At 41.3% G+C, this 26,332-nt stretch overlaps 1 protein-coding gene across 2 annotated transcripts in view; it reads left to right on the top strand.

Annotated features, from left to right (window-relative positions):
- The window catches only part of grin2aa (glutamate receptor, ionotropic, N-methyl D-aspartate 2A, a), a 157,421-nt gene that overhangs the window by 91,481 nt on the left and 39,608 nt on the right, over positions 1-26,332 (top strand). For both annotated transcript variants that reach the window (XM_069149718.1, XM_069149716.1), the window contains 3 exons: positions 6,599-6,765; positions 11,043-11,471; positions 21,528-21,642. In XM_069149718.1, the coding sequence (XP_069005819.1) occupies positions 6,599-6,765; positions 11,043-11,471; positions 21,528-21,642 (711 nt within the window). The remainder of the gene's footprint in view (positions 1-6,598; positions 6,766-11,042; positions 11,472-21,527; positions 21,643-26,332) is intronic.

Below are 26,332 nucleotides of genomic sequence, written 5' to 3'. Positions count from 1 at the left end.
TGCGTCTTTATCAGGGCATTTTATCTGCCTCACATTGTTTTGGCTTGATGACATCAGGTTGACATTACCTAAAAGCTTTTTAAAGGGCTTCGTACAGCGTAGAGCTCAGAGGGTTTTCTGAGCCCACACAGAAGCATTTTCTGCTTCAATTGGAGTGAAAACAGAATTACCAATTTATGAGGTTTTCTCATGCATAATGTGCCTCTTTATCCTGAGTGGCACTTTTCACTGTGTAAAAATGTTTTTACAGTCAGATATAATCAATATAAACGTGGAAGGATGTCTTGAATGTGATATCTGATCAAACGTATTGATTTTACTGCCTCATGATCCTAATAACATTTGAAAGATCTTGTCACTGCAGTGGTTTGAGCTTTCAGATGAAAAATGTAATCTGTGGTTCTTAACAGGGTGTGATAACATAACGAAATAAAACCATGCAGGGCATGCTGGTCATTTTCTACGTCTCTGCCTTGGAGCTTCTTCTTTGCACGCACACACACAGGAACTGTATAAAGTCAAATCTGCCAGTACGAAAACTGTGTAAAATGCCCGTTAAACACGCACAGCACAAACCTGCAGAACCGTGACGTCTTCAATCGGTCTGCCTTCTTCATGACTAAACAGCCACTAAATGCTGACAGTGCTAATTTTTGCATAAGAAGACAAAAGCACTTTGATGTAAACAAGATAAGATATTCTGCTTTTGGGAAAAAAGGTTCTGCATTAAAAAAAAAAAAAAAAAAAAAGAGGTGGACTTAAAAGTAGGAGCAGAGATACATTTCATTGCAATTTAAGATTTAATTCGGGATTTTGTCCGTTTTTTTTGTTGTGTAAATTAAGTTAGAAATCAGCATGTCCTTGGAGACTTCGGATAGAGCTCTGCTGTCCAGTGTCTTTGTTAATTTCAAGTCTTTCTTATTATGAATTGTATAATTTGTCATTAGTTAGAAATCTTTCTTCATGCTGTATTTGTCTGAGTTTATCTACATCTCCTTTTTTAGTATTTGATCAACATTCTGTTAAAAAGGAATGTTCACTTGTTGGAAATAATATGTGGCCTTTGTACCAAAAGTGGGCTGTTGTCACTTTCCCTTAATACTGGTGTATTATAGGAAAAGCACCGAACATATACACACAGTATTTTACCATATATATGAGAGAGAGTTTCAACCTTCCCAATTGGCTTGCCTGATATTCTTCCTCACAAGTTCAGTGAGATGCCAATTGCTTTCTTCTGAGTGTTGTCAAAGTTGTCATATTTATATATTTGAATTAGATTGTTGACACTCAGTAAATGTGTTTGATGTCAGTCTATCAGTGCAAATCAAACTCCAGTGTCACTGAGGTACTGTTCCCCTGTTAATGGCCAAACTGTAAAATTATTAAATGCAACAACAGACTGTCAAAAGGGCAATTATAAAATCACTGTGAGGACTAGGAAAGGGAGTTGGGCACTAATGAGTGTGAATATAAGGATTCTCATCCTTTAGATGTGTTTCACTGATATATTAAATCATCACCTGTTCAAATTTTGGCACCATGAATCTTACAATGAACCGGGTAACTTAACACTTTAGTGACCACAAGCAGAAGCTGTTGGCTTTTTTTGAACTACTTAAAGTTTTACAGGACTTTTTTTTTTTTTTACCTTTAAAGCATTTAATGTGATATATATTTTTCTTTCCAAATCCAGTGTTGGCAAACAGGGAATCTCAGGCTAGTAAAAGTACATTCATACCGTAATAGGCTATTTCGCATTCTATTTGTGCATGTTTTGTTGTGCCCTTTGTGGTTTTAAATGGGGAGCGCTGTCTTCTTGGCATTTCAGTTTGTTTCCACAGATATTTCTTCCTCTTTTGTTTTTGCTGCAGCTATTTTTATGCCTGTCTGTTTATATTTAGTAACCAGCCAGTGAGGAATTTTTGTCATATCAGTGTGTTCCTCCTCCTGTGGACTGTGCCGAGCTGTTAAACCCAGCAGATAACAGGCTATCTGTGGCAGATATAAGTGATACGAGGATATATATGACAACAATATATGCAGGTTTTGGCGTGTGTGTGTGTGCTATCAGGCATTTGTCTTGGTCAGTGTTTACCTCACAGACTCACAATTCACACACCTGTGTGTGTGTGTGTGTGTGTGTGTGTGTGTGTGTGTGTGTGTGTGTGTGTGTGTGTGTGTGTGAGAGAGAGAGAGAGAGAGAGAGATAGAGAGAGAGAGAGAGTGATGCTCTTTGTATATGTGTGTGTGTCATCAGACCAGACAGTGCATGATGTTATCAGCAGCAGAGCAGAGGATATGAGGACTACTATTTATAACTACCCCCCATCTCAACATAGACACACTCTCCTGGCCCGTCAGACAGGTGTGTGTTTATGTGTGTGTGTGTGTGTGTGTGTGTGTGTGTGTGTGTGTGTGTGTGTGTGTGTGTGTGTGTGTGTGTGTGTGTGTGTGTGTGTTTGAGTTCATGCAACAGAGTGGGACATTTAAGAGCGGGAGACTGTAAACGTGACAGACAGAGCGAGAGAGAAAGAGCTGAGCGCCACACCTTATGTTTAGTGTTTAGTGTGTTTAGTGTGTGTGTGTGTGTGTGTGTGTGTGTGTGTGTGTGTGTGTGTGTGGACACCGCGAGCTGAAGGTGTGAGTGGAAAGCAGAGACATGTCACACTTGACAAGGGTGAAATGAGAGGAAATGATTGGCTGTTTTCTGATGTCACGGATTGTGAGCCGTCCCAATTAGAAACAATCATACGCTGCTTAGTCACTGCATCAGTCTCTCCTCCACGCCTCCATCCATCTCCTCCCTCCCTCTGCCCGGCATCCAGCTCTCCTGTCTCTTTGTCAATGATTTCACGTCTGTGGAACTTTTTTTTCTGCCTGCTGCTCTCAGGCTAATATGCTTTCCGAGCAGTTCTGTTGCTAATTCGGTATTATTGCCTCCCTTTTTACTCATTCTTTTATGTTACATGTGTTATTTTACAGCTTATTTGTGTTTTTCTTTGTGCCAAATTGCCTTCCTCTGTCTCTCCCTTACTTAACTGCATAACCCTGAAGATAAAATAAACATAATGAGCAATTATTAAAACATAAAAGATAAAAATGAAACACGATAAATGGCCCCTTTATAAACAAAGCTTTCTGAAATGCAGTGACTCCATTTGGAACCTCCCTGGCTGTGTGTGAACAACAGAGAGACATCAGATGACAGAACAAGAATGGAAGGTGTGGTTGTCGTCTCTCCCTCACTCAGAGAACAAGAGTTTTAGTCAGGCCTTTTGTTGTCACTGTTGTCCTCAAAGAGTGTGCTTCAGTCAAGTGTTCAAAAGAAGTATCCCCGCTATCAGAATGATAGGTTAGTCCAAACTAAACTGCACGTCTTTGAGACAGACTACTGAAGCCGTACTCACAGTGCTACTGCTTGTGTGCAAAAGAAATTCGTATATATAGCCCAAAAAAAAGAAACAATCTCTCATTTTCTGTTGGGTTTTGTATGATGAGATCCAGTGAAAATAAAGAGACGTGGTTTGGCCTGCACAAATAAGTGCAGGCCCGAGCCCAGTCCTCACATGAGACCAGAAAAGACCAATTATTTTGGTAAAAGGAAGATTTCCATTCTGTTGTGTGGTCAAATTTGGTTCGATCCGCTCCGGGGAAGCTTTAACGCTTGAATTTTTTCAGATGGGCACAAGCAGGCAACACTACTTTCCTGCAAACACACATGCATGCAAACACACAAAATACTTCATAAAAAGGTAATTAGTCATTTGGCTCCACCATGTATTTAGAAATTTGGTGATTTTCCAATTTAATTGAATGATTAAATGCTCCTTTATAGGTGCCTTAATTATGCCAAAATGAAATGCCAACAAGTTCAACAAGAGTTAGACTGAAATAAACAGAATAAGAGCTTCCTGATTACCAGCAGCTGATGTAAAACAATAACTGAACAAAGAAAAATCCTTATTTTTTACTGTCAAATCCAGTGAGACACAGTTGGCACATAGAGTAGAAGCCAGCTGTTTTGCTGACAGGAGGCTGTAATTACTGAAATATCTGAAGACAAAAAGATAATTAAGAGAAAACATGTGAAACATTTGCATGTGTAATTCCTTAGTCTCTGTGTATTCCATGCCTTGCCCTGTGCACAGCCTATACTGTTGTATACTGCAGCAAAGTGTGGGAGTATTGGCTGCTGCCGTGACGAAGACAGGGAGTGACAAGTCTTGTAGCATGACCTCCCTCCTGTCCCACCACGCTCGAGCATCGCTTCACTTTCTTCCCCATTAGAATACACACACAAGCGCAGAGCTCCACGGAGAGCCTCTGAAGAGCACTTGAGTGTGAGCATAGAGTGAGCCGACCTCACATACAGATACAATACCATTAAAGGGCACTCAGGAGTCTCGATATGGGAGGGAAAGTGGGGGGGGGGTCCCATTTTCTCATTCACCCGTACTGACACAAATAATGCAAATAATGCAGTCTCACATTATTCAAAGAATATCAAGGCAGAGGATAAGGAAATGCTAGGTCATGCACATAACAATGAAATCCCATACAGGGCTCTGACATGGTTAAATACCATCCACTGCCCTCAGTCCATGCTTCCTATTCGTGTCTATGTTCATTCTCACGATGCCATTTCACTTTGTGGTGCCAGACCAACTCTCTGTATTAGAAGTGTAACTCTATCTGCAGGAAATGAGTGATAGAAGGGTCTGATCAGAGCCTCCAGGGGGATTCAGGAGGCGGGGCTATTTAAAATACTATTTTTATTGATCTATTAAAATATTTAGACTAATAATCACCACGATTTTTCATTTCACTAAATGTCTGTTAATCGACTATATATTGCCAAATGAGGTGACACAATGTTGACTGAGCCTGTGGCCCACGAATTAAAGCCCTGACATCTGCAGCATTACAAACAAGCTGGGTGTCAGCGGCGACGTTCTTTGGAAAAACATTCCAAGCAGGACATAGTTCGTGACGTATTTTCCATCCTCCAGGAGGGGTTGTTCTGTCACAGAGGGTAGGCGGAGCTAAAGCAACAGGCTCACTCTCCAACTGCCAACTTAGTGACATCCCACAGCCGACTGTTTGGCCCTCTGAAGTTCAAAGATACTGCTGCAATTACTGCTTATCACCATAAATCAAGCCAAGTACTTAAATACTGAGCAGGATGATGGCAATTGAAGAGATATTTGCTTTGAGTAACAAAGACATTGCTAAGGGTGCGTTGGATATGTTTTACAGCAGGTGCAATATTTTTGGCATGAATGTATGTGTGTAGTGTAAGTTGTTAACCTTATACAGAGGCTTTGATCTATGTATCGATGCTCCACATCTGTGTTTGAACTCCAAAGAACTTGAAAACTGCAAAGATGCTGCAGTTAAGATGTGCATTTAAGAAACATGTTCCACAATTGGAGCAGAATTCCATTTTTATGCTGTTTTTCACATATTCTTCCCAACAGTGATTTATTTTTTTTATTTTTTTTAGGTCGCTCACTACAGGTTTCTTCAAACCTGATTAGACCTGACTTTTGCAGCATGTAGCATTGAGGCTGAAGCAACAGTGTGCAGTGGCTCGGCGCATTATGGTCTGTGTTTCATCAAACACTCCAACACACACCACAACTCTCACTTTTTTATACTTAAGTCGCACTATGGATGAATTACTATAGAAGCAGGCTGCGAGCAGTGTGTACTTGTGAAATGTGCATTTATGTGGAAGTGCACATGATGCATTTGTTCTTTTTCTTTGAGGTGTGATCCCAACCTTTTGTTCTGTGTTTCTTAGCCTTTTCTTTTTTCTAGCTGTCAGCTAATGACACACACACACACACACACACACACACACACCAACCTCCAAGTTTATCGTTATAAGAGAGCCAAGTGGCACAAAACCAGTGGTGTCAAGATGAGCTATACGCAAACTCAATGATATTTAAAGAAATCCACACAGATCATGGAATAAACAACCGATGATGAAGCCACACATTTTGTGATGCTGCACTCTTTCTCTTCTTCGCTGTGTTTTGTCTCCTTTTACCTCATGTAATAGCCCGCACCGTGATGAGTCATTTAAATCACAACATAAATTAAACGTTAATTTGTCCACCTGTAATAGTGCTTGTCCGTGCTGTCCAAGCCCGTGTCTGAATTTGGCTGAATTAAGTGGCAAATGATTCTCAGTCAGGTTTAATGGAGTGGATATGAGCGACTCGGAGTGGATATGAGCCGCGCTCCCCCAGAACTCGGCCCACATAGTCCTGCAGCCTTCCTGCACCGCACCAATCCAATTTGGTCTTAATTGAATTGTTCTGAGGCCCTCATCCATATATTTCATCCACGAGAAGCGTATTACTCTCAATATCTGTATGTGTGTTTATGTGTGTGTAGGTGTGTGAGAGAGAAAGAGAGATAGTCTGTCTACTCACAAATTTTAAATGCTCTGTTGTTGATTGATATTTCTAAGCTGCAGTTTGAATTAGCTGGTGGGCTAATAAAAAAAAAAAATTAGGAAACAAAATAGTGACATCTCTTTTTTTTTCTTCCCTCCTCCTCCCTCTCTGCTATTCTCTACTCTCAGGATGTGAAGTCGACTTTCTTCCAGTTTGGTGCCTCCATCCAGCAGGAGGCGCTGCTGATGCTCAACATCATGGAGGAGTATGACTGGCACATCTTTTCCATCGTCACGTCGAAGTTCCCCGGCTACCAGGAGTTCATCAACATCCTAAAAACTACTGTGGACAACAGGTGGGATCAATTACTTTACACACTTCTCCACATTTTTTTAAATTCTCACTGCAGGTTTTACATCGGATGACTTTTAGACTGGAAAGCAGCAACCAGTCCTGATGTGGATATGTTTGACAGATACACACTTGCATTGCCAGCTGTTGGAACCATGTGGCCACCTATTGCTTTAGACTTCAAGACTTCATTGCTAACTTGCAGTTAGCATTATCTTATTTTATATGTCTTTGTTTTTACCTTTGAGCTTCATTTTACGTATGGACGGTGCTGTGCAGATGAAGTTTATTATTATTATAAAACCCAGTAGGACAGACAGTATATACTTGCAAACTATCATTAAGTTTGCAAGTAATAAACCAAAGTCTCAGAATTTTTTACATGATGATTATGATGATGATGAAGTTAACTCATAACTAAAATGGTTACAATTCATCTTGCGGGGTGCATGAGTATACAAATATAAAACTCTACCGAGTTTGGAAATCCATCCAGTAGTTTTCGAGACATTTTCACGCAAAATCATATTCATCATCTTCATGGTGGGATTCAAAAGTTAATGAGATATCATCGATACAAAGTTTTGACCAATCCACAGTTTGATATTAATATTCAATAAGTGAAAAGCTTGACCTGCTGGTGCTATTCAATGCAAAGTCAGGGTATCACCAAAATTATTGGGACTATTCCAATGACTTGGCAATCTATTCAGTGGTTGTTGAGAAATCTCAGTCGGGACTCGTGTGGTAGACCGAGCAAGTGATTCACAGACATCACCGTCCCTACAGCTGGAGCCAGAGAGTAAAACATGAGCCCACTGTTACACGCTGCAGCTGCAGCAGAAAGTATGTTGACATTTATAATTTAATCAGATACATTTGAGGAAGTCAAAATGCAGTTTCCTCTCAACTTTGTTGCAGGATTATTGTATACAAAACATAAACCGCCAAACTTTGCATGGAAAAAGTTCAACTGGAAACACTTTGAACACATTAACTGACAACTTTAAAATCATATAACTTACAAAGTTTGAATAGAGGATCAAAGAAGTACCCATTTAATGGACCATTGTTTTCCCATCCGTCCATGCTTTGTATCTATTGTTCTCTAAAATCATCTCTCAATGCCACGAAGAAAAAATAAAGAAAACAACCACTGTAGATGTTTCTGAAAGAGTTATTAGGCATCGATCTCGGGCGTTTCTCAAAGCCTTTCTCCCCATTTAGTCTGTAATTTTTTATCTTTATCATGACTACAAATGTCTTCAGAGAATGTGTGAGAGTTACTGCACACTGGGTTTTCGCCTGGAGTTTTTCCAGCTCGTCCTCTCGTACATTACGGCCTTCAAAGGCAGCCAGCTTAAAAGGATTCCATCAGCATTCTGAAAATTAACGCAGACGACAGAGAGCTTTACTACACATGCAGTTTGGCTGTTTGCTGCACCTTTAGGTCATTTTGACTGATGCTGCAGGTCTCAGCAGAGAGAATGAGGAAAAAAAAAAAATGATGAAGAGAACAGAAAGACATAACTTTTGTCCAAAAATGTCATATTAATGATACATGTTCAGCAGTGTTGAGATATTGGCAGGCGCTGGTGGCTGAACCTGTGATATACTAAAGCCCAGCAGAGGTCTTTCTCATTAGCAGTTACTCTTTATGTCAAACCCAGCAGGAGCTCAAAAACTCTCTGCCTGTGTCTGTACTGTTGACAGTAATTACAGTTGTTTTAATTACAGGTGAAGCAGCAACAGATAATACAATTAGACAAATGATTGAAGAAGATTGTGTGAAAGTCCTGATGCACTAGAAAGTCTGCATATTCCCCATCGACTCTGTGTAATCTTTTACTCAAATCCTGCATTCAAAATTGTACTCAAGTAAAACTACAAAAGTATCAAAAGTAAAAGTATGCAATACGCAAAATGGCCCAGTTATCATGTATAAATTACTGTAATATTGCTGCATTGATATTTAAACGTGAGCAGCATTTTTATGTTTAATGATCGAGCTAATTTCAACGTGATACTGTTGAAGCGTCTAAGCTATGTACAGTATATCAATGAATATATCGAAATTATTGATCTGAAAAGTAACTGAAGCTGCCAGATAAATGTAGTGAAGTAAAAAAGTGTCATATTTTCCCCTGAAATGTAACTTTAAATTTTACTTCAGTACAATACCACTGTCAGTCAAATAATGTTTCACTCTGTGAGCTTTGAATGAGAAGTTGTTTGATATTAAGACTTCTTAACTGTATAAAAACTGACTGAGTATCATTTTATTTTTCCAAAATACATTTCAGCGCTGTTTTGATTAACCAGGTCCAAAAAAGGCTCAAATATTAATAATGTAAAAACCCAATGCGCACAGTCACTGCACGTGATAACCTCATGTTAAATATTGAGTTTTTCTTATGTGAATTGTACAATTTTAGAAACAAAATAACGTATTTGTATCATTACTCATTAAAGTATAGTAAATACACTTATATGGAGTAGATAAAGCTAAAGAAAAGTAACTTAACAACCCAGTGTCAATATTCATACCTTTCTGCAGTGATGATGACCTCAGTGTTAAAAAAAATAGCCTATTGACAAGAAATAATAAACCTAATTAGCTTCAACTACCCGTTGTTGATTTCCTGTGTCAGCACGGATCTGGTTCACTGGGACTCCGTCATGCTCAGGCACATTTAATACCAGTGAACTTCCATTATTCATATCAATAAATGAGTTGTGTCAACTCAGTGAGCGAAGCCTGACCTGTCTGTTAACAACATTGTAAGTGCTGTGGTGAAATATAGTCCCAGACAATGTATTTCGTGGATGGCTCCACTCTCCGGCTGTCTGCTGGAGATGAGTGCAGGCAGTTAGGTGGTCTGCCTGTCTGTGTAATCTGCAGATTAAAAGGGACAGAACTGAGTTTTTGGACGGGAATGTACCGGCACAGCACCAATTACCTGCATGATCTCCATCATCACACACACACACACACACACAAAATACACGTCATCTGCTGCAACCAATGTGGCGGATCTGCCCGTAAAGAGTCTGCCGAGGGGGGAAATCTTTATAAACCTGCATCTATAAAGACCTAAAGACTTTTTTTTATGAGAAGGAAGAATGTTTACTCTGTTTGCTTCAAAGCAAATATTTGTTGAAATAAGGTGTTGCCCAACTTTTTTTTTTTTAATTAACAGTTTTACAAACGCTCATAATCACCCTTCCTGTGTCTCTTTCCTTCTTTGTGTGTGTGTATCATTGTCTCTGCTGCTTGTGTCATCTGGGACTTGTAGGCCATCATCACTTTGGACAGCAAGAAGAGGACAGCAAGTCCCAAATCACACTCATGTTACCCGACCTGTCTGTTGTTGGATCTGTACATGATGGTTAACTGCTCCCCTCTTTTCCCTGCCATGTGTCACAATTTGTAATACTCACTTTCCATTGTGTGTGTGTGTGTGTGTGTGTGTGTGAGTGAGTGTGTGTGTTACTGCGTGTGTGTGTGTGTGTGAGTGTGAGTGCTGTGTGTGTGTGTGTGTGTGTGTGTGTGTGTGTGTGTGTGTGTGTGTGTGTGGTTGTATCTCTATTTGACCCTCATTCTGCTACCTCTTGCTAACTGCTGTTAGCTCCTGATACCACAGCGTGTGACCAGTTTATGACATATTATGTTCTTTAATTACTAACATTACTGCAGTGTCCCGTGTTTCTGCTGCTCTTTAGCCTCGTGTTCTGGGACCTGCTGAATATTATCACTTTGGACGTTGTGAAAAAAGAGCAGCCAGTCCCACTGGATGAGAAAAAAAACCCCTCTCTAAATTCATTATCTTTTCTTCTTTTTTTTACGACTTGTTATTTCTCACTTTTAACTGGAAACAGACGAGGAGCAAAGCCGAACGCATAAACCGACTTTTATGTGGAAAAGGTGACAGAAGCTGCATTCCATGTTGATAGCAGCAACTGTTGTCATCAATTAGCACAATGACCACAGGCGTTGCTTTGGACCTTCCCCATTAGCAAGCCACTGTTGGTTCTCCTTGTCCTTTAGTTGTGTGGGCTGGAACCTGCTGAGCATCATTATACAGGACGAGCTTTAGCATTTACATTCCATTTAGCCTTAATGTGTTTCCCCTGACAATAAGTACTTTACACCTATTAGAATTCATGTCGCACTTAACAATGATATTAATTATAATGTATAATTATGACTGCCCTTGCCAGCACCTGAGCAAAGTTAATAGTCTATTAGTTAAATATTAACATTTCACTCCTGTCCTTTAGTTTTGTGGGCTGGGACCTGCAGAATATCATCACCCTGGACGCAGTGGAAGAAGACAGCCGGTCTCAGATCATGCTCAAGAAGGTCCAGTCTCCCGTGGTGCTGCTCTACTGCTCCAAAGATGAGGCGGTCTACGTGCTGGAGGAGGCGCGCTCTCTGGGCCTGACCGGATTCGGATACATCTGGATCGTGCCGTCGCTCACCACGGGGAACCCGGAAATAACGCCGGAAGAGTTTCCGTCGGGAATGATTTCGGTGTCGTACGACGAGTGGGACTACCCGCTGGAGGCGCGGGTCCGCGACGGTCTCGGGATCATAACGTCGGCGGCTGCAGCCATGTTGGAGGAGTACGGCGACATCCCCGAGGCCAAGACGTCCTGCTACGGCCAGATGGAGAAGACGACCAAGCTTCCGCCCAGCGCGCTGCACAAGTAAGCAGAGGGGTTGGGTTCGTTTTGGCGTTCCTGTCTATAATGATGATGATCCAGAAATACCATAAAGTCTGCAGAATATTTCTGTGTGATAACATCTAAAAGAACATCTGAGTTCATGCACAGATTTGTTGCATGACTTCCTATCACAGCCTGTTTGTTTTCACCCTTGTCCTCAGTAATTAGAGTCCACCAAGTTTCCACCAAGTCTATAATAAGAAGTGAGATTGGAAAAAAAAAAGATGCAATTACTGGATAGAAGACCAAGGAAGCCAAGAGAAGGGAGGAAGTTTAAGAGAGATGAGGGGGAATAAAAAGAGGTGAGACTTTGTGATATAGGCAGCGAAGAATGAGGCAAAGGGAAGAAATTGAGACAGGGGTAACAGCGGGAAGCCGCTACAAATGAGTGCTCTCCAAAATTGAAGAGCTCCTTGATGAGTCCTTCTGTTCCTCTTCTCATTTATTCCTCCATCTCTCATTCACTCTCCTCTGCTCTCCTTCTCATCATGTGCTCACCCCCCCCCCCCCCCCCCCCCCCCCCCCCCCCCCCGCCAGTGGGAGGGAGACGTTGCAGGTCTTGCCAATTCTGTCTGGCTTTCCGTCTGGCAGAGGAGGGAGAGACACACACAAACCTGTGTTTACATCCCAATGTTGTTGTTTTTTTTTTTAAGATTCTGATGCGTGAAATTCAAAATCTTCTGTTGGAATGACAAACTTTTAGTCCAAACTGTATTTCTGAAAACAAAAAAAGTGTTTTCCGTAACCACTGTGATTTGTCTTCCAGTTTAAATGCTTAATCTACGAGGCGATTGTGAGGAAATGTAGCTACACTGAAAGGCATATGGGTATGTTTGGCATTTAACAGTCTGCCCAGCATTTTGCTAAACACAGTACATCAATATAATATTTTATCCAGTTGTGGGTGATCCACACTGTAAATCTAAACGGTAGTCATGCTGACATTTTCAGCACATTTTTCTCCTGAAATACAGAATACTCCTCAAACAAAGAATTTTAGGCCAAGAATGCCTTTCTGATGATGAGGTAGCTTCATCACTGTTTTCTAACCCTTCATGATCTCAAACGTTTGCCGAGTATTAACTTCAGAGTTAACTGGCAACTTGTTAGTAAAGGATGAGAGTGCAGTAACAGCCAGAACAAGGAAATAAAGCACAGTCGGAGATCAACAGGTTGTTTCAGAGCCTCTTTTTCCCCTTTAATTTAACAATGGCTTTTTACATTTTTTTTTAAATTAAGTACAAGTTATTTTCTATCCTAAGCTAATAGTAGTTGAATGAATCAACTTTGATGTCTTTAATTTTTTTTCAGAGGTCAGCTAAACCCTGACTGTCTTCCCAGTTTAATCAGCCTGAAACCTTTTCATATAATTGGTCAATAAATCAACCAGAAACTTGTTTGGCTTTATGAGGCTAACAGTACATCATAGCTTACTTATCTGTGTACCTACTATAATACACATTTTTCACCCGTTTTAAAGATGTTTTGGTTTAACGCCTCCTACACTTTTTTTTAAAAATCCATCCATCCGTCATCTATCAGCTTTAGCCAGGGTCCCAGAAGGTGGGCGGATGGAAGCTATCCCAGCTGACTGACAGGTCGCCAGTTCATCACAGCGCCAGCACAGAAAGACAGACGACCATTCACGCTCATATTCATACCTGCAGCCAATCTAGAATCACCAATTGACCCACCACACATGTCTTTGGACAGTTGGAGGAAACCTTTCAAATGCAACACTAATTTGAAGACTGTTTACACACCTTCACACAAACATTCAGTAGTCACAGAGAAGCTACCGGCATTGATCACCAACATTTATCAACCCCCACTCAAAACCATTTTTGCTAAATAGACATTATGACTGAATGTACCTTTTTCATAACCTCAGTCGGACCTCAATTATCAGTTTCCTTCTAATAAACCTCTCATTTTGTCCCGAAACACCAGACACAAGAATGAAAATGACCAAACATCCAGAGCCAGCTGAGTTTGTTCCCAGCATGCTCTGCTGCCCTAGGTTGTTACCCAGGTGATGAATGCCCACAGATGGCTATGTTGTGGGTGAGAGAGCTCAGCCAATGAGGGCTCCAGAGCCAGGACACGAGGAACATGATTGGTCAAGGCTAGGTCGGGGCGATGGGCCAGTGTGGGTTGTTAAACCATCAGCGGCTGTCAGGGGAGATAGGAGGACGTGGTCAGCACACACACACACACACACACACACACGCACACACACACACACACACACACAAAGAGGTGAGCAGATGGACTGTATGTATATGTACAGCACCGGGTTGCAGAGGGTTGCGGTGTTTGATCCTATAAGCTTCTCTTTATTTCTTGGGTTGGTGTGTTGTTGTTCTCAAGTGCTGTTTTCCAAATACTTCTCAGTATTTTGTGTACTTAGAACACAAACAAATACTGCTCTTCTATGTTCCGACTTCTTATGTAGTGCAGGAATTTTGAAATGATAGTGTTGTTTCAAACCACACACTGCTGTTCTGCACGTACAGGAAATGACCTCAGCATGTGAACACGTCACCTGTCAAAATATCTGCAGCTTTAATTATTTTACCCGGAAATCAACGTGTTTTCGTGCCCTCTGTTTGACAAACTCAGTCAATACACTGATTCTTCTGTCCAGCAGCAGCGGTGTTCGGTGTTCAGGAAGAGCTGCAGCTTACTCAGACACATTCATTCGAAAATTCTTTAAGTCAGTGGCCCCGCCCCTTCCTCTTTGAAGCCAAGATGGCGACCGCTTAGGGTGGAAAGTGTCCAGCGTTTCACACTTTGTTTTTTGGAGCGTTTTAAGTGCATCATCCTGGTACTTGTAGTGCGCTGCATGTTTCTGTACTGACAGTGTGAACGCATTTATGCACTCAAATAGTGAATGTAAGTATGTAAGTACGCCATTTGGAACACAGTCAAGATGTCGTTAACATTGGGCATTGAGTTTGAAATTTATAGTTTCTGTGTTTGAACACCTCTCAGGCTCAACTGAGGTTTTTGACAACAATTTATTGTGGATTCTGTAAGTGTGCCAAACACATCTCCCTTTTGAACAAAACTCAATTTAGTGAGAATACTTAGTGCTGACATGACAGAAAAGTCCGTAGCTCCAGTGACTACCATTGTGCAGCGTGGACTTTCAGTGAAGTTTTACCTCACTCACTTTGCCATTGACAGCTGTGATGATAAATCCACTGTGACACATCCAAGATGAATATGTTTTGCAGTGTAATAGAAAAATATAAAATAAATAAAAAGAGGAGACAAATGACCAACTAAGAGCGCTGGCCAGTGCAGCAATCAGACCAAGTGACAACCCGTGCTCCATATAAAATATGGCGTGTGCATGTTGGGGGTTTGTGTGCGTGTCTGTGCTCATGCTTGTCCACGTGCATGTTAGAAACAAGAGAAATATCCCCCCTTAAGAGAATGTTCTGTCATGACAGATTTACAGTGTGCTGCTCACCTTGCTGTGGTGAACAGTGTGTCTTAAAAGACTTTAGCACTTATTTATCAGTGCGTGAGTGTGTGTGTGTGTGTGTGTGTGTGTGTGTGTGTGTGTGTGTGTGTGTGTGTGTGTGTGGAAAAGGCGTGGTGGTAGTAGTTTGTTCTGACAGGTAATTTCAGTCTCTAGCCCTGATATATGAGGGTCAGGACTCAGAAAACACACACAGACACACACACACATTACACACACAGGCCGAGTCCTGGGGCAGCTGTCATTTGAGCTGTGTGAAGGAAAAGGATTGTACTCACACTGCACAATGCAATGGAGAATTGAAAAAAAGCATGTCCTACGCTGGCTTATTAGTTGATAAAAATGCATATTATGAATACATTTTGGAGAGTACAAACAATGGGGCTGCGTCCACCTAGCATTATCAGTCCGTCCTGAGACGTTCTGGTGTGATCGGATCACAAGTGACCAGCTTTAAACCGTCTGTTTCCACCTGGCTTTAACATGCGTGTTGAGTGACCACTTGTTATCAGATCTCACTTCCCTGCTCTACATGTAAATGAACACATAGGCTTCATCACAAAAATGTACAAGTAAGTAAGCACAAGAACACAAGCCTGAACATCAGAACACCAACAAGTCGGTGTGTTTTAAGGGGGCGGCTGCTCTCTCAGCTGTGGGTCTTACAAGAGATAAACAAAAACAAAAATAAACCCAGAGGAGGCTTTGGCGAAACAAGTCTAATGTAGCGGCTTTCAAATCACTAACCAGTTGCGTTATAGATGGTACTTTGCAGTAAATCGCTCCTACTTTCTGTAGAGTTAAGGTGCGCTCGGCAGAATCACGCAGGAGATTTTTTTCTGGGAATGAAAAGATAAAAGTAGAGCAGGCAGAAATCTTCTGGTGAACGATTTAATAGAGAAAAAAAAAAAAAAAATCGAACAATTGCAGCCACATGCGTTCCAGACCACCTCCGAATGCGGCAATGGGCAGATCAGATCTCAATGTGTGCCGGGTGTGTTTAAACCTGTACATTTATTGGCCCCTTGTTATCCGATCTCTCCAGACGCATCAGTACAGATTGTTGGAAACAGGATTTATTATGCCCGAGTGTTTCAACATGCCAGTCACTCCACTGCTTATATTACATCACTGCATGATCACTCGCCAACAACATTGATGTGTGTTTATGTATTAATAATAGTACATGTAAATTTATGTTTGCAGGTCTCTTGTGAATTGTGACAAATCCTGTTGTGTATTTGACTGGATGGGGAATATTCCTACACACTGTCACGTATGGAAGGGTGTGCACATGACTTTAACTGTTGTGAATTTGTTTCTGTAACCGTCACTGCTGTTGTGCCAGTAAGCAGGCAAACATGATTATAAAACAAGGAGCACATTTTCTTAAATTTCTTTAAAGCTGAAATTTCGGAGACACAGTGTTATGGTTCCAAATAGACTGAAACAGACTAGAGAAAGGACAAAAAATAATTACAAAAAAAAGACAGCTTTGCTAATATATTTGTGTACAAGTGGATGTGAGAGAGTATATCAGTAAATCATTTCAGGCCTCAAACCTCTGTTGTCAGCCTAAGTACTAACTTGCCTTGCAGGTGTGAGACTGCATGACAGGGATTTTATCTTTTTTTTTTTTTAAATGAAATAAACCTGTTTACTTGACTAGCAGATGTCTGTCTGCGTGAGTACACAAAGTTTAATTTTGTTGACGAGGTGATTGCAGGGCAAAAGCAGACAGCTCCATTTTCAGTCTGAAACAATGAGTTAATTGTGGTTGAAGTGGCTGATGCTCAGAGTGAAGTGTGCGTTGGGGATGTGCATTTGATACAATGATGTGAGAGAAGCAGAACATGATTTAATAGATTGAGGTTGGAGCAACCTCAACAAATGCTCATTACAGCCAAGACCTTTTGGAGAATTACAGAGAATGGCATGGAGAACGACATCTTACAAAAGCAATCAGCAATAGGTTTGTAAAGCTGAGAAAAAGGCATTTAAACAGGACCTATTATGCTTTTCCATATTTCCCGTCATATATGTACTGTGTACAGTAATTTTATAAAGCTGGATGTTAATAATATACGTGGCCAAAGTTTAAAATAATGAGATAAATACATGTATAATCTTTGAGAAAAAAGCTCAGCTTCTGACAGATTTGAACACTCAGTTCAAGATGAGCTGATGTCATCTAATCACGGATTTCTTTATATGGTCATCTGCTACTGGTACAGCACACCACAAAGTTCAGGGAGTCACCCATGAGTCGGTCTCTGAAATTGTTTGACACATTAACTAATCGGGTGCTGCCACCCAGAAACCTGACTTTTAGGAATGGGAGGAGGCTTAAAGAGAAAGAAGCTAAGCTGTTTGTTTCTGACAGAGGATGAATTTAGGGACTGGATTTCTTTCTTTTTAAACTATGAATCATCCTGAAGTACTAAAATAAAAATCCAAAATAAGAATAGAAAACGGGAAATCACCATCATAGGTCCCCTCTAAAGTTTAACCTTAACCGCAGGCTGCTTAGCTTAGCTTTAGACTTCCTGCGACTGCACTACCTAGCCATAACATCCTTCCCAGAAATGATGTTTTTCAAAAATGCTGCATTTCTGTGGCATAATTTTTGGTCCATTTTTGACCACATAGGTAGTTTTTGCCTTGTAGGAGAGGACAGTTTTCTGACATAAAGAACAGTTCGATAGCATATGATTGGAGCTCGCTTGCTAAAACTCAGATAAACGAGTTGCCTTTGGTTTGAATTCTCAGAGAGTCGAGACAGAGAGTGATAGAAATAAAGATCAAAATGTATGAGGAGAGTTTTGCCAACTAAAGCAAGTCCTATCACACCAAGGAAGTTACTAACATTTAATCACAGGGAGAGTTATCTAAGAAAGGCGCTGAAGTGTTGTGCAGGGATTCCTCTCCTAAAACTTAACTTCCAGAGTAGAGAAAACCCATAATATTCAAACTGAACTGCAGTGAGAAGGATCCCTTGCCAACATGCACATAATCCTGTTTGGTGCAACAAAAGGAAACCCTGCTGAAGTGGCTGTGTGGACATGTGTTACATTTTATGGTGCAACTACAAGCTTGGAAAAGACAAGATGGAACTCGTAGCATCGCTGCCGTGCCTCCTAAACTCACGCAGCAAAATATGTGAACAACCAGGCACAAGAGGAGGCAGAGACGCTGACTTAGCGCCAACCTCACCTTGTACAGTCATCAGTCTCTATCTTTAACACACACAGTGTTGTACAGTGATACTCAACACATGCCACCTGGGGCTTAGTGTATGTTTTGAAATGACTACCCGCCCCAGGGTTCTCTTAAAAGACCTAAATCAACATTGATAGCAGCCTCCATGTCTTGTGACTTCCTCCTTCGTCTCTGGCATCGCGCGTGTATATGTGTGTACGCGCTTCATAGATCACACGTGGCACTGACAGTATACATCATTGCTTTGACTGCACCTTGTCTTAGCAAGGATGAATGTGTCTATCTTTAACACACACAGCGTTGTACAGTTCATCTCAACATCTTTGTAGAGATTCCCCCCCTCCCCCCTCGATACTACAGCCTCTTCAGATAAGACGTGGAGTTTTTATCACAAAGTAAATCCTTTATAAACTTGGGGAGATCCAGAGCAACTAAAGTGAGGCATTTGAGCATCTGTATCTTCTGTGTCAAGAGCACTTTGACGGGGTAGGACGTAGAGAGGACGGCTGCTGTGGAGGGTGTCCCTGCAAGGAAATATTTGGAGATGCAATGGGAAGGTTAAAAACAGCATAAATGGAGAGTATCTGGCACTTTGCAGCCGTAATGCAGTGTATGCTCTTCTTTTGCCTGCTGCAGTGTACTTGTAGTGTTGGTTATCTGCTGCAGTGACCCCCCCACCCCCCTCACCACCACCACCACCACCACCCTTACCCTTCGATCCCCCTCAACTCCCACCTCTCTTCATCACAACCCTTTTTTACTCCAAAATAAGAGGAAGGGAGTAAAGAATATCGCCGAGGGTATTTGTATCCTAACTCTGCCGAGGCTTCGTCCTCCTTCCTCTCTCGTCATACTTCTCCTGCCATCTCTTTCTCACTCATCTTTATACTCACTCTCATTTTTTTATGGGTGCTCCACGTCTGTTCTCTCCCCACCTTTGCAGTCCCCCTCCCCCTTTATAATGAATAGGGAGATTACTGATATAATGGAGGCTGGAAAAGTGAGAGAAATTGGACAATGATCTGTGTGCCACAAGAGAGATGAAACATTACTTGGAGATTTGTTGATGTGGGCAAAGTAATCGTGTGTCTGTGTGTGTGTGCTGGGATGCTCATTCGGGGTTGTTGGGGGACATTTTCCAGCGTATACACTTCAGTCTTTGTCCGTATCCTAGCAACACCCTATCAGGTCCACCTGTTCGATGGGCATCAGCCCAAATATGCCTGCAAACACAGATTCACACACATTCTGTATGTCCTGTCTGCATCCTGTTAGTGTCTTATCATAGTAAAAGGATGTTTCATTCTGATTTTTACTAGTTACAGATACAGATATTTACAGCAGAACCACACGAACATTCCAGATTGTAGTAATCAGATTATATGCAATGAATGGTGCCTAATTAGCATTTTGCTATTGGGAAAAAGTTGAGGTTTAATTGATTTGATTGTTAGTTTTATTTAATAACTGACTGCTTTTATGAGCCTGAATTATCAATAATGTTTTCAGTTGAGAAATAGTTTTAAGTCTGAGAGGCTGTAGATTCACAGTTTAGACTGCACAATGGTTGTTGGCTGGGATCTTTTTCCATGTCCATGTCCGTGTGTGTGTGTATGTGTGTGTGTGTGTGTGTGTGTGTGTGTGTGTGTGTGTGTGTGTGTGTGTGTGTGTGTGTGTGTGTGTGTGTGTGTGTGCAAGTAGTGTATGTGAATGCATTTCTTGAAGATAGATGGCTCCAAAGGGCAGAATGGGCTGTTGTTTAAGAAGAGCAGCCCGGGTTCTGGTTCTGGTCCCAGCGCCTCTTCCTCTGCTGGCAGTCGTATATAATTGGGTTCAGCTCTGCATCCCGTGTCCAATCAAATGGGATAATACTGCTCACCTGGTTGTTTACAGGTCAAACAGATTATTTTAATCACACAACTCAGTCCATCCTCTTATCTCTGGCTGATTTCATCTGGGTATTGAGTTGTTGTGAGTGTGTGTGTGCATGTGTGTCACCAGCAGTGATTTTATGGGGCACGCTGGTATTATGAAGTAACTACCCATAATTCACAGCCTTTTTCACCATTGTCTGTCACTGTCCTCGTGACATAGGCTGCTAGTCTATGTTATATACAAGTGTACCATTCAGCGTGTAACCTAAATAATGAAAATTAATTTATTAACTGTAAATGAACAAACACAGGTATATCTGTCTATATCTATGGTGTTAAAACTGCATTATTTGAGTTTTCATGCCACAAAAGAACGATCGGATCGAAACCACTTGATCAAAGATTTTGAATCAGGTAGCAAGTTTTGTGGACACAGACATGTAGAGGATTTGAGAAACAGTTTTATATAATGGGAACTCAACTTTTTTTTGTCTAACTTAAGTCCCGAAAATAGATTTCTTTACTTTCGTGACTGCCTTTACACTGCAGCATGTTCCCACACAATGTCCTACACAGCATGAGATAGCTCACCTGCAGCAATCCACTGTGGCTCTTTCACCGACACATCACGTGGGCTCATGCTCCATTTAGAAGTTCGGCCTGTCGCCCGGCCCGGGAACGGAGGAGAGGAGGAAGAAAAGAGGAGCAGTCTCTGCCGTGTTGTACATGACCGCTGATAGAAGGAGTGAGGGAGACAAGAGTGGGGAAGGACATCCATGATTAATGTGGAGGCTGCGTGGACCCAAGAATATCTTCCCACTGCCCTCCATCTTAGCTAATGTGACCTGCCATATGGGTCACTCATTACAGTGTGTCTGCATATGTGTGTCGTGTTAGTATGGACAGACTATGGCTTCAGGTACTATCACTTCTCACTTTCTTTTCTTTTTTTCTCCTCCTGTGATTTGATTTCGTCATTTGTTTTGCAGCTGAAGAGCAACAGGCAACAAACCGCTTCTCTTTTTAATATACACACACCCCGCGCTGCCAAGCCAGTGCTGTAATTCTGTGTTAACACTTTATTTTTAATAGAATTTGAAGGGATTTTTTTTTTACCATTACGCTTTGACTGTTCAATTTCTTTATTTCTGCAATGCAATCACAGTCCAATCCATGTGAATCAAATGTGACTTCACAGCTTTCATTACAAAAGAGCCCATGTTAATATTTTAGCATAGTAATATTAGTAGATTGTAAATGGACTTTTTCACATGCTAATGTAATTTAAATTCTTTTTCCCTCTGTTTCCCATCACCGCCATTCATTTCTTTCCTGCTCCACATTCACTGATTTTTCCATAATCCCCACTCCCTCTTCCTCTTCCTCCTCCTCATCTCTGACTTCCTATCACCTTCTACCTCCCTGCTCTTCATCCTCTGCTCTTCTCGCTCTCAGGTACATGATGAATGTGACATGGGATGGCAGAGACTTGTCATTCACTGAGGACGGCTACCAGGAAAACCCAAAGCTGGTGGTCATAGTTCTCAACAAGGAAAGAGAGTGGGAGAAGGTAGGATCTGTGTCTGTGTATATCTGGGTTTGTGGAGATATATATATATGTATATATATATATATATATATATATATACATTTCTAGGTACATATCTGAAATTAAAGCTTTCAGTTTTTCTCTACCAAGTCTCACAGAGGTCACTTTGAAAGAAAATTTTGAGAAATAAAATAAAAGTAAATTCAACTTTCTTTTTTTTTTTTATTCTCAGAAAATTACATAAAGTTTGGTTGGTGACTTGCCAAACATTTCTTTAAAGAATTTGAATACCGTATTTCTCAACCTCTGTCCTGTTTGTTGCTTTTTTATGATCATTGCTGTTATTATCAGTGGTGGAAGAAGTATTCAGATTATTTACTTTCGTAAACTACAAGTATATAAAAATCCTGCGTTTAAAACTTTACTCAAGTAAAAATATGTTAGTATTCTCAGCAAAATGTTCTGAACGAATCTAAAGTAAAAGTTCTCATTGTGCAGCAAACACTCCTTGTCAATGTTTTACTATTTAATAAGATGTTTTTGGATTCAAATTATTGCTGCCTTAATACGTATGTATGTTGAATGCTACTGTAGTTGTTTGTGGTTGTCCTGATTTTAAATAATTTACATACTGTTAATTTAATCTACAGTTATGGATCATATTCAATAGGATCATCATATTTTTTATATCATTTCTCTTCTGTTAGAACCATGTATCACTGAAAAGTCAACACCCTCAGAAAAACAATGGATTTTCTAGCAAATTCAAATAGAGTTTAAAATAGTTTATTTAGCTTAGAAAGTATGAGAATGTTCAGTCAGTTTATAATACAAATTCAAAATCACCAAATTTGGACATACATGGTTTTCCATGGACAGGGGAAGGGCATGAATAACTGTAATCTTAAAAGTAACTAAAGCTGTCATACAAATGGATGTAGAGTATAATGTACAATATTTGCCTCTGAGATGTAGTGTAGAGGTGTACATTTCAATCAAATGGAAATATTTGGGTAAAGTACCAGTACTTAAATACAGTATTTCAGCAAATGTACTTAGTTACGTTCTACCACTGATTATTATAAATTATTGTAAGTTATTCTGCAGTTTCTTTATCATATCTGTCAATTTACGCAGCAGTAACACCAAATCTGTGATAACTTCATATTTGCTGATAATATCGACCAACCACAAGGATCACCAGTGGTATAGACTGAATTTAAAATAAAGGCAGAAGACATCAAAGCACTGCCCTCCATCTTTAACTGACAAGTCATCATTTAGAAACACCAGCATTAAGCGCTAAACACACTATTGAAAAGGCTTCTACTGTCTCATCATACAGCACTTAGTTGATCAATGAACTCATTTACCAACAAGCTCATGGATTCCTTTAACTGGTTCATGTGAGGAAATTTTTTATAAAGGATGGCCGCCATAAATGGCTGCAAATTCCTGCCATTTTAATGGACTTTAAATGGCAGCCATGTATCTTTATACCTACATCTGGCTGCTTCATACTTGTTTAAACAGCTCATATTTAATGCTCCAATAGCTCATACTTCAGAGTAGGTGAGACTGAAAGGACAAGTGTGAGAGAGCGATGGGGAAAGAGAGAGGTGTGGCGAAAGGAAGGATTTGGATAGAGTAGAAAGGGAAGATCGATTATTTTATCTTCAGTGTCTTTTCTTTCCATTTGTTTGATTTTGTCATTCTCTCTTAGCATCCTGTTCGTTTTGTTATTTCTTCTTCCAACTGCTTATCTCTCCTCACACCCCTCTTCCCTTCCTCTTTACTTCTCCTCTCTACCTCCACTCTTTCCTCTGTTTTTTCCTCCTTGCCCTCCTTCGTCTTTTTACTTCTTCCCTTCTTCTCCTCCAGGCCAGAATAGCTATGCAGTTTGCTGTTGTGGCCTCTGATAGCACCTCAAACCACAGTTAATCAAAACCTGAGACCTCTCTCATTGGGGTGGCAAGGGGTCACCGCTCTTGTGTGTGTGTGTGTGTGTGTGTGTGTGTGTGTGTGTGTGTGTGTGTGTGTGTGTGTGTTTATCCTTCAATGGCGGTTATTGACAGAAATCCTGGAGACTTCTGGAGACCATTCCGGTTGTTATTCAGGTCACATCCATGTGTGTATGCGTTACAGTATGCGGTTTAGTTTGCCGCAATCTGCGCAGTCTCCACCCAATCTTTGAGTCAAGCTTTTTCATATTTCATACTGACACACACACACACACACACACACACACACACACACACACACACACACACACACACACACACACACAAATAGCCTTTGTTGATGTGCTGAGGAGAGGTATAGTGTGTTGTTGTAAACAGAGAGCCTGTGAAATTGATCAGTACCACTTCACTGTGCTGCAGAGAGAGAGAGAGAGAGAGAGAGAGAGAGAGAGAGAGACTCCAAGCAAGAGAGACAGAGACACAAAGTGAAAACATAATTGGGAGCTTCTCTCTCTCTCTCTCTCTCTCTTTCTCTCTCTCTCTCTAGTGCTGCTGTCCCACCCATGCACCAGAAATCAGTGGCGCACAGAGAGAGAGAGACTTCCATGATGATCAAGAGATAAAAATTCAGTAACTGCACTAAAATATGGATATGCACTAAAAATATAAAATACGTCCCCTTGGGGCACAGGAGGTAGAGACAGGGAGAGGAGAGCAATATGGAGCGATACGGAGACGAGCAAGCGATGGAGACAGATGGGCCGAGATAGCGAGAGCAAAATGAGCCCGAAAAAAGGAGACACAAAGAGAAAGTGGTAAAAAAAAAAATAAATAAATAAAAAAAAGAGGCAAATGGAGGAAGAGAGAGGCGGAACTGAGCCACCAGCATGTGTTTTTAACTCACTACAGGTGTTTAGCACTCAGGTTTTCAAAGCTTCCACACCTGCTCCTCTCTGCAGCACCCACATGCTGTTGGTTAGACGGCATCAGATTAGAGAAGAGCTACTTTTAGAATCGCTACACACTTTGAGTTTGGACGTGTATGGGGCATTTTTTTTGAGAATTATGGAATAATTTCTGAATAACCATTTAATTCAAAAGAAGCACAGTTTACAGGAAGTCCACAGATTTTGACTCAGATTTATTGCCAGGTTTTCGCTTGATGTCGTGCTGCATAATAATGAAGCAAGTAAAAAAACAAACACGTGAGAACAATATAACTTACACAAGAGTTTTTTTACAAATGAAATTTCGAAATAAAGTACAAAAATATGTGCAGTGCAAATGTATAAAGTATAAACATCAATGTGTTATATGCACATGTAATAATACAAAAATGACTCATAATTGCACTAATGTAATGCGCTGTGTCAGATGTGATGAATTCACGCGGTCCTGGAAGGAAGGCAGGTTGCAGCCAATCATCCTCTCAGCAGAGCGAGTGAAGCACTGCAGTCTGTACGTGTCCTTGGCAGTGGCAGCAGCGTACCAGATGGTGATGGAGGAGGTGAGGATGGACTCAACGACGGCAGTGTAGAAGGGAACCGTCATTGCCTTTTGGCAGGTTGGACTTCTTCAGCTGCTGCAGGAAGTTCATCTTCTGTGGTGCCTTCTGTGTGAGGGAGCTGATGTTCTGCTCCCTTATGAGGTCCTGGATGATGATGGTGACCAGGGAGTCACGCAGGGTGATGGGGATGGATGGATTCTGGATTCTTTCTGAAGTCTACAACCACCCTCACTGTCGTTCCAGACGGTCAATCTTCCACCCGTCTCATCCCCACCAGAGAAGAGCCCAATAAAGATGGTGTCGTCTGCAAACTTTAGGAGCTTTGACTGACTGGAGATGCAGCTGTGTGTGTACAGGGAGAAGTGTGAAGGGGAAAGCAGACAGCCTTGAGGGGAACTGATGCAGATGGTTTGGGAATCAGAGTCAGGTGCTGCTTCCAGGAAGTAGATGATCCGTCTGCAGGTGGAGTCAGGAATGTGCAGCTGGAAGAGCTTGTCCTGTAACAGACCTGGGAAGATCATGTTTAAAGTGGAGCTGAAGTCCACAAACAGGATCCTGGTTTAAGTAAGATACCAGGTGCTGGAGAAGGAACTGCAGATCTGTTGGCTCCGTAGACCAGCTGAAGGGGGTCCCGGAGTGGATCTGTGATGAGACCAGAGAAGTCGAGCTGACGGGTCGCTAGTCTTTAAGTTCTGTGGGCCGTGTTCTTCTGGGATGATTTGAATCAGGTCGGCACGTGGCGTGTGTCCAGCGAGGTGTCAGAGATGTCTGTGAACACCGGAGACAGCTGATCTGCACAGCGCTGCAGGGCGGAGTGGGTTCTGTCTCTTAAACAGCCTGTTACCATTCCTCTCCAGGACAGGTGCTGGCTGGTTGAGCAGCGGCCCCCGGCCCCATGCTGAGGTCGGGGGGCTGCAAATGTTGTGCGAGTATATTTGACTAAATCGTGAGGCTGAAACCTTTGTGATGTTGTGGGGGATTTATGGTAAATTAGGCTTTTATCAGGGTAAAATGTGTTGTTGCAACTGAACAGATATAATATCACAAAAGAATAACAATCAAACAGAAGCAGCCCTGACAGGGGAGGCAAATGTATACACCAGACATTAATGAATAAAAACAAAGATGGTGTATGCTGAGCTCTTTTAGTGTATCACTAAACACTAATGTGCTGTAATGATGCTGCATCCAGGGTAAACAATACATTAATTCAATGGATCTCAAGGACAGTTTTTCATCGAGC

The sequence above is a fragment of the Embiotoca jacksoni genome, unplaced genomic scaffold (genome assembly GCF_022577435.1).
Source record: "Embiotoca jacksoni isolate LCO1_2020_lvr unplaced genomic scaffold, fEmbJac1.0.p SCAF_15, whole genome shotgun sequence".
In the NCBI taxonomy this organism is placed as follows: Eukaryota; Metazoa; Chordata; class Actinopteri; family Embiotocidae; genus Embiotoca; species Embiotoca jacksoni.
This window is presented reverse-complemented; position numbering and strand designations above follow the sequence as displayed.